The sequence below is a fragment of the Apis dorsata genome, unplaced genomic scaffold (assembly GCF_000469605.1).
Source record: "Apis dorsata unplaced genomic scaffold, Apis dorsata 1.3 scaffold_365, whole genome shotgun sequence".
Lineage (NCBI taxonomy): Eukaryota > Metazoa > Arthropoda > Insecta > Hymenoptera > Apidae > Apis > Apis dorsata.
In genome coordinates, this window is record NW_006263630.1 from 548,841 (window position 1) to 558,253 (window position 9,413).

At 37.8% G+C, this 9,413-nt stretch overlaps 1 protein-coding gene and 1 long non-coding RNA gene across 2 annotated transcripts in view; one reads left to right on the plus strand and one right to left on the minus strand.

The window, feature by feature from the left end:
* The window catches only part of LOC102673208, a 10,176-nt gene extending 7,775 nt beyond the window's left edge, over nucleotides 1-2,401 (plus strand). Inside the window, exon 3 of the long non-coding RNA XR_422195.2 lies at nucleotides 1,749-2,401. This is a non-coding gene — a long non-coding RNA (uncharacterized LOC102673208). The remainder of the gene's footprint in view (nucleotides 1-1,748) is intronic.
* Nucleotides 2,402-3,201: 800 nt separating this feature from the next.
* On the minus strand, nucleotides 3,202-5,500 carry LOC102673074. The gene is made up of 3 exons (XM_006618671.2): nucleotides 5,227-5,500; nucleotides 4,650-4,766; nucleotides 3,202-3,342 (listed from the first exon to the last, which is right to left on the minus strand). The coding sequence occupies exons 1-3, from the start codon at nucleotides 5,285-5,287 to the stop codon at nucleotides 3,218-3,220; spliced, it is 303 nt and encodes a 100-aa protein (XP_006618734.1). The 5' UTR covers nucleotides 5,288-5,500; the 3' UTR covers nucleotides 3,202-3,217.
* Nucleotides 5,501-9,413: the final 3,913 nt, after the last annotated feature.

Genomic DNA, 9,413 nt, shown 5'->3' on the forward strand with positions numbered 1-9,413 from the left:
CTTTATTACATCGAAAGACGGAACGTAGCCGCGGAGATAGTTTCTTCACCTTCCTCCCACCCCTCCCCCGCAAACAAGGACGAAGTTTCCGCGAATATAATCCTTGTTACCGGTTACTCTCTGGGAGAAACGACGACTTCCTTGTACATCCATCGTCCCTTGCATCGTTGAATCGTTCCTCGAGTCTTTTGAAACTCGGCAGCGTTGGATGCCTTTCGATGGATTACGATATTTATCGATGTGTTTATCGATGGATACGCGGATTCGTTGAATTTTTTTTCTGCAAGTCTTTTAGCACATAGTTGACAGCAGAGTTGCATGTTTCGCGTTTGGTATTTCAAATGTGTATTCAAAATTATTCGTGGAGTTGCGTAAGAATGTTTTAAGGTATTCGCGAAGGAATTATTACGTTTCTTGCAATCTTTTAAACTTGGCAGCGTTGAATGTCTTATATCTAATATTTCAAATATCTTCAAATATCCGTGGATGTATTTAAAATTATTTATGTGTAGGGTTGCATATAGTATAAGAAATTTTGCTTTGAGATGTTCGTGAACGTATGACGTGAACGTAGATCGTAGGGGTTTGATGAAGAATGAAGAAAGAAGTTTTCGAATATAACGTTAAATTGACAAAAAGAATTAGAATACTCGTCAAACGCATTACCATTTTCAACAAATTGAAAATCGATTCGTGATACCGTCTCGAAAGAAAGAGAAACAATCAAACCTACTCCTCTCTGCTCTACCAGAGAGAAGTAGAATATACCCACCGCAAATGTTCTCCTTGTTTAAAAATTGCGAAACAAGAACGCGCGTAGAGAATCCGAGGACGAATACCGAGGACCAGGGGGCTGAAAGCGGATGAAACGAGGAAGGGCGGATAAACGGCGAGAAAGAGAAACGAAAAGAAGAGAGGGAAGAGAATAGGAGGAGGGGAAGAGGAGAGGAGAAGCAAGCGGTCCGTCGTGAAGTCGCCGCAGGGTCCACGAACAGCGTATTGTCTCGCTGAACGTCCTCAGGGCACCGTGAATCCCACCTCCTCCCCCTTCTCCACGGTCTGCCCTCCGCCCTTCGCCGGCTCTGGCCGCGAGGAGACAGGGGAGAGGGTGCGGAGGGCGCACGAAGCTCGCCGCTATCTCCTCTCGTTTCCGCGCCCGCAGCGGAACGACCGTTGCTCCTCTCCGTGGTTCGTGGTGGGGTACACCTCCGCGTGTGCCCCCGGGGCCATCTTCCGTGCAACGATGGGGGCCAGAGGGAGCCCTCCTCCTCCTTCTCCTCCTCCTTCTTCCACGCTGCATGATTCCGCGCCTTCGCCCCCGGGCTAACCGAAACGGCTCTTACAAATGTGTATGTATGTATGTGTGCATGTAAGTACACGTACTGGCATCTGCCTGCAGCGCCCCGGGCAAGGTATACCTCTTCTTCATCATTCTTCCTTTTCGTCGTCGTCGTCGTCGTCGTTGTCGTCTCTTCTCGTCTTCTTCTTCTTCTTCTTCCTCGCAGTCCTCTCGATAATTTCTTTGCGTTATGGATTTATCAAGTGGTTTTTATCAAGTGGTTGAAGTGATTCAAGAATTTGAGACGACGCGAGATGGATATTTCTCTCTTCGAGGAAATTTATTAATATTGTTGTTCACGTTGGAAATATTTTATTGTTCTTAAGATTCTTAATGATTATTCTGATAATATGCAATTATAAGAAGATAAGAAGAAGATCATTTATTTAAATATCGTTAGCTGTAAAAGTACGCGTCTTCACCATTTCTGGATCTACAGGAAAGTTGCTTTTGACCCAACCAGCGATCACGTCACGTGTTATTTAGTATTTCTTGTCGAAACGAGAATGTTTGTTTCGTTACCTTTCGAAGAATTCCTTCGTGGCGTGTTTCTATATTTAGTGTCACATGTTCCTCGTGTCTGGCCTCGGGCAAGGTATTCTCTTCCTTCTCGCTTCCCCGCGCGCACGAAGAATCCCGCCAGTTCGAACGATATATCCCTGCTCGCTATCGTCTCGAGCCAACGCTTTACAACGTTCGTAATTCGCATTGACGAATGCGTCACCGTCCCATGCTCTCTTATATCTCGACGAGCGATGGCCGACGATAGAGGGAGCCTCGGGCCATTCTCCTTTCTCTCTCGCGCGCCTCGATTCTTCGAGTGACCCTCCAGGGCTGACCAACACGACGCTAAATCTTCCGTGCGTGCGTTCCCTCACCGTCAAACCGTCCTGCATTGCCCGCGGCGATACGTGCCTCTCCCCCTCCCCTCCACGTCCACTTCTTATTTCTTCCTGCTTCTCTTCGCTCTCCCTTCCTTCTCTTCTACTCGAATTATTCGAGTAGTTTTATTTGGTTTGGTTAGAGAAGAATCGTGGAGAAGATTTTTAATTTAATCGATCGATTGATTGATTGTGGAGAAGATTGGTCGCAAAAGGGAGAAGAAAGAGGTTAGGTTTGGTCTTCTTTCTTCTGAAATTAATTATCGATTAATTTCGAATGAATGGTCGAATTGTATTACATACGATTTATTCCGTGTTCGTGGACAATTGATCGTTTCAAAATTATTTGAATATCGTTCAACTCTTGCTTCGTGTCGTATTTCGTAAATAAAAAAAAAAACTGTAATTAAAGATATATCGTTCATCGACTACAAGCGTAAGAATAATGTACATTAAAGAAACATTGTTTAATAACATATATTCTCGATATATAAAATCATCGTGAAAAACTCTCGATCTTTCATCAATCAAAAATGATTTATCGAGATATCGTGAAAAGGTTTCATTTAAATTTCTTCAGACTACCTCTCAAACACGCATGCTTTATTATAACAAACACGTTTTACTACTACGTTTCACGTTTTTCTCATCCACTGAAACGAGAGAAACGAACGGAGCAAGTGCATATTTCGCGGAAGTTTTCACGTTTTCACATTTGCACTAATTTCACGTCCCACGCGTTTGTGTCGCAACGTGTTCACAATTATCAATCGGCGCACGCCATTTTTCGTGTCCACACAATCATTGCGATTGTAAAATCAATTAACTCGCTTTTCTACCGTGTGTTACGAACAGATGATACGGGATTCATACATTCACAGATCGATGTCGAGACTAATCGGTGTTACGTTAACGCTATTGTTCAGATGGTGGACAGGTAGATAGATAGGAAGGCTTCTCGTTGTTGCCTGTTTTTTTTTGTTCCTCTCTTCACGGATTAAATTAACGTGCAACACACTTTGTCCGATGGACAATCGACGGCCGCGTGTTGCAGAGCCTGGTTACAGAAGTCCATGCACTCGCCCGCGAAGTGGTTGCAGTGGGTTCTGTATTCCGATTTCACTGTGAACACGAAAATTGAATACGTATTTTTATTGTTGAGCAAAAGTATCAAAGTTTCGAGAAATAATATCCATTGAAAGTTTACGTTATTGAAGAGGAAAATTAAAAAATATATATATATATGTGTGTTAATTTATCGGAGCAGAAGAGATGAAAATTCAAATAGATATAAATTGAAATGCAATAACATTTCTTGATAAAGAAATCATAAATAGGAATAATCATTTTAGTTGAGGAAATGTTGAATTTTTTTCTCAACTTAAGAGCGATTCTCTTAAATTCTCTTAAATTAGTAAAGTTTTTATATTATTGTCTCCTAAAAATAACATAACATTTATTAGTTTTAAATATTCGAAATATTAAAAAAAATATATATACAAGGAGACAAGATGATTTCTCCAATGAAAACCATAATCACCCAACGAATTATCTTTCTCGAACTCCTTAACGAAGTGGTGAACCCGAAGAGCATAGAGAAACAAGTTGAACGTAGTTATAGGTGGCGACATGTTTCGTGAAAGTGTGGACAGCGTGACGCATGAATTAACCGGTCGATGGTTTCGTTCCGAATTCACGCCGTGCAAAAGTGAATCTCGAGAGCATTCGATTTGGCACGGTAGAAATGACGGTGTTGCGTGTTGTGAAATTGCTATATCCAGTTTGTAACGCGGAGTTACGTTATCGTTACCAGGTTTATAATTACCTCCACCGTGTATTTTCTAACCGTGACCGGAATAAACGTTTCCACAACAGCTCTTTATCTTATCGATAAAAAGTAATACTCGTGCGAAAAACGATGGAAAAACTTTAAATCGAACGTCAAACACTTTTCAGGAACTGCTTACTCAGGAATAAATAATAAATAAATAAATTTCGCTCTTCGATAAGTTGATTCGGAATAAAATTTTTCGATATTTATTGCCTTCTTTTAAAATATGGAATAACTTTTTTTATATTTTTCGTTTTTCATGGATAGAAGTAAAGTTATTTCTTGACAGATTGTAATAATTTTCTAATTTGTGTTTAGAATAAACACGAACGTGATATAAGTGTATTTTTTTTCTTGAGTCAAGATTGACGAGTTAAAGCTTGTTTATAAGAACGAGAATAATTCAATGTCATTTATAAAGATCCGAGTAAGAACATTTTATAAATTGTTAATTATTTATAAACGAAGAGTTTCACACTGAATTATCTACAAATTATTTCAGTTTCTTAACTCCTAATTAAAAATGGACCCAATTAACGAAGAATAAATATTTGCAATTTCCGTTCTTCGTTGATTATAACATTTTGAACGAACTTACCAATGCTGCAACACGTGTCACTCGATCGTGGACACGTAGCACCCACCACAAAAAGCTCGCACTTTGTCGAATCGAGGCAATTCTCTCGAGGACATATGCTGTTTGCTGTCGTGTATTCTGTAAATTGGATGTTAACGTTATTGCTGCGAAAAATTGTTAAATAATCGGCGATGTTTTGTACGGTCGATTCGAAAGTTTCGATGGAACGTGAAGTGAATAGGGTGAACGAAACGAAGCAAGGGTTCACCTCGCTCGAGCGAATATTTCAATTTACCACGATCGGCCCCTTCGAAAGAGGGCCATTCGTTCTTCGAACGATAAAAGTGTAGCTATTTTCTGCTAAAATCGACAATTAAATACAGATAAAGATCAAGATAATTAAAAATTCTCCATCTTTATTTTATTGAAATGAAAAAATTATTCATAAATTTATTTGGGCATTTTTTAATCCCTTTTAAAATAGACAAATATTATATTAATTTGAAATTTTACTACTTTTTAAATTTAAAAGAAAAACCATTGAAACACTGTTCTGAAAATAATCAAACGAATTCCACATTTACACGGATCTTCTTACCGGCAGAATGCAGAAGAATGGCCACGAGGGCGACGAGAAGAACGGATATGCGGAGTTTCATGTCGTTCGACAGAGAGAAACGCGTGCCTCTTTGACGGTCGACGATTCAATGGTGTCTCACTTTCCCGGGTCTGGCATTATATAAACGTAAGCGAGCAGCGTTACGCACACAGTCGCACGCGTCCGCCTATTTCGTCGTCGTGCATTTCATTATCTTCGCAGAGAACGATGATGTACGAATGTACGCCGTCGTTTGTTTCTGTTTTGAAGCGGATCGATCGGCGGCGGTGATTTCCGGATCTCCTTCGTACTTCCCCTCTCCACGCGAATAAACAAACGTATTGCTCAAGTTAACGGATTTAATCTTGCGACAATGTAAATTCTCTTCGTAGATTTTGAAATTGTTTTTTTTAAATCTTTCTCTCTTTATACTTTTCTTCTCTATATGGAAGGTTCTTTTGATTGAGATCTCTTTGCGTTGGAATTTATAAAATTATAGGTTTTTTTTGTTTTCTTTATATTCTTGTTAATTTATTTTTTTCTTATATAGGCTTATAAATATATAGGTTTCGAAGCGCTTTATTATTTTTGTAATAATATAGTTTCGAGGGGTTTTAAGCTATTGAGATTTAATAAGAATTTGTTTTATATAAATCTACAGATTTCGCGATAAAATAATTATCAAAGTTTCTTTGCGAAACCGACGATGAAATTAACATACCAAAATCATTGTGCCAATCAGAATCTATAAAATTCCAAATATTTCCTATCCTTTCCTACTCTCCTTTCAATCTCTATTTTTGTTATGCAAATTTTATTTCTGATTCTGATTCACCAAGGATTCCTTGAGATGTCAAGCTCGTCAAATTAAGCTCTCCATAATCCAAACAAAACTATGAGAATTTTCTTCTCGTCTCTCCTAATCTCTCCAGAAGATTTTCACAACAATGTCGTGAAAGAATCAACGCGCTTGGTCTCCAATTTTTTTTCTCACTCTCCCATAACATCTCTCCATCAATTTTCCAGGCGATCGCCTATGATCGTGCCTGATCCACGCATCTCGCCTGGAAAAGATTAACGAGCGTTTAGCCTTATACGCAGGAGCAATGTTATCCGAATTGTGCCGATAAAACGTTTTAAACCGGCGATTTATGAGAAGTGGCGCACAGTTTAATGGAACAACCATCTCGAGGAGTCGATGGTCATACCGATGGTCGAACGAACGATTCCTTTCCGGCAACCTTTTTAGATATCGAAACTTTAATCTCGAAACAAGGGGGGCATCGATTTGCCTTCGAGTAGACATTCAGATATCCGTTTTTTTTTTAAGTGGTTCGAACCGTTCGATGGCTTAAGCTAATGAGCTTTCTTCTTTATAACGTCACACTTTTCTTTATCGAGGCTTTATGTATGAATTCGATAATACATTGGTAATTATGTCGTCGAGATGATGTAAATTTTTTCGTAAATAACGACAAGGTATTCTTGTCTGCAAATTTTTCTCCGTAGAAATTGTACCACAATTGTGCGAACAATTGTATTTGAGAGTAAAAATTTTCCAAAGTATTTTTGTTTTCACGTAGATATTTTTCATTCTCAATATAGTAGTATTTTAGTCTATTAACGAAAAATAAAATCTCGACGAATAATTTAATTCTCAAATTAATATTATTCTCGCTATAATGCGATGTATTATGATTGGAAATTTTTACGAAGAATTTAAGAATCGTGATAATTTCGGCGCAATATATTTTTCTTCGACTTTAACGAAGAAATTTACACGAGGCCTATCTTATTCTTTCTTAGTAAAGAGATAAATATTCTTCTTCGAAGTAAATAGTAGTGGCAAGCGATTCAACGATATATTTAGATTTGTCGGCCTTGTTGATTTTCCTTCGCGCGAATAGACGTTTGATAAGTAAATTTTTCATTTTCTAATCTTAATTTTAATTAACATTAAAAAAAATCATATAATTTCGAAAATATCCAATTATTTTTTAATCGTTGCAATCAGAATCAGAAATCGATCACTTTCAAATATCAAATTTTCTTTTTCGATCATCCAGTTCTTATCGGTTAAGATGTTATTACGTCATACTTATTCCAATCTTTTCTCAACTACCAGTATCTCAGAAAAATATTTCTTTTTTATGCAATTCTGTCGAAACAAAGCCCGCTTACAAATCATCTCAATTTTAACTCGCAAACAGATATCCCGTTATTCAATATTATATCCAATATTATAATTTTACAATTAACATTTTTTAATTTACTGAAAAGAAATAAAATAACACATCTTCTTATGATATATATTACATTGGAAGAGATCAATGATACGTTTATCTAAAAACTTGCAATCTATTCTTTTTCAATCCATCTTCTTCCACCTTATATATATATCTCTCTCTATATATTATATTTATCATTATCGAGAGAGAAATAAAAATTCGCTCAATATATACGTTTCGCGACGTATAGAAAAAAGAAAAAAAAAAAAATTGCAGCCACAGTGAGAAAGGAACACTCAGTACTTTATTTGTTAATCATTTCAACGTATACTTGAATCCATCTTAAGAATTACAGAAAGATGCGCGCAGAGGGGGGAGGAACGTTTGAACGACTCACTCCGTTTGGCACTTAACCAATCGCGAATCATATCTGTTTCCTCTGATTTCCTTGCGATTATTGGCTTGATAACGTAATAGATCTATTACTTCGTTCACGTGGATCCACGATCACGATCGACGAGTTGGTTACACTGGTCTCGTTCAAACGTTCTTCGTTCTTCCTCGGAATTCGGAGCGGCATTAATCGTTGACAGCGATCGTTAGCCAGCCTCGAAGGCGAATTCAGATTTTCAATTTAAATACGCATCGTGAATGATCAATGACACGCCTTTGTTTTTATCATGGAGGATGAAGTGGAGCCGGTTTGTACTTTCGACTTATTCGTGTTATAATTATTTGAAGATGGGAATACATTTGAGAGTAGAAAACGTTCTTTTTTTAATGGGGGGGATTATTTTGAGAGCGACTATGAAAGTAACTCTCGAAACTTGCTCGTTGATATCGTCTAATAATAATAAACTTCGTTCTCAATAACTCAGGGAAAAATTACTTTCAAACGCATTTGATACTCCTTTAACTCTCGCCCATTTCTAAAGTGAAGGTTAGAGGATGCTCTTTGCCCGTCGACGTTTCGAAAGTTGAGGAGAAATGGTGGTGGAGGTTCCATCTTCGAAGATACGAGGATCATTCACGATGCGCATCCGCGAATTGGGAAAGAATGGTGGTGATTCGCCTTGTAATCTCTCTCCACTCTGCCCTTAAATGGTAAATCAAAGGAAGGAGCGTGATGATATTATGCGTTTAGGTTTTCGAGAAGAACAGAGTTAAGTCGGGTTTCGAGTTTCTACTCCCGTTAAAGATGTGAGCTCTCTCTCTCTCTCTCTCTCTTTCTTTCTTTCTTTCTCTCTTTCTCATTCGAACGGAAAGGAATACAATGGAACGATATAAGTACTTTACGCTACGTACGACGGGCTTTCGAATGTACAAGATAAATCGGGAATTTCGCGAGGCTGGTGTCTCTTAAAGGTATTACAATTTCCATTAATTTATTGCGAAAATGATTACGTATAATGTTGTTAACCCTTCGTCATTCGAGCAGAGCATTGTAAAAAGCTTGTGATTGGAAAACGCGTTTATTCTATGTACATGTAAATTATCAACAGATTAAACGTATTTATAATCTTATATAAACGTATTTATATTTATAATCTTTGAAATCTCTTACATTCGACATGCGTCTGAAAAAAGAACTTCTCGAAAGAGAATTAAAAAAAAAATTTGATTTTTACCAAGACCGATTTTATTGTTATTCTAATAATATTGTCTACACTGTTTTGTTCAGATATTTTTGTTCAATCAACGCAATATGTTGAAATGTAGATCCTTAAAGGGTTAACATTTAATCGTATTCGCATCACAAAGTTTCACGCATCGCAAGGTGAACGAGATCTTCTTTCGCGAAGGAACCAGCCGCCGCGAAAATTCCTATCGTTTACCCTAGGCATCGTTTATCTAGTCTCGTATGTACAAGTGGATAGACTTATCGGTGCTCAGGATCGCGGTATACGCGTACTCAGTGTTCAATATACTGTACACGATATATATATATATATATATATA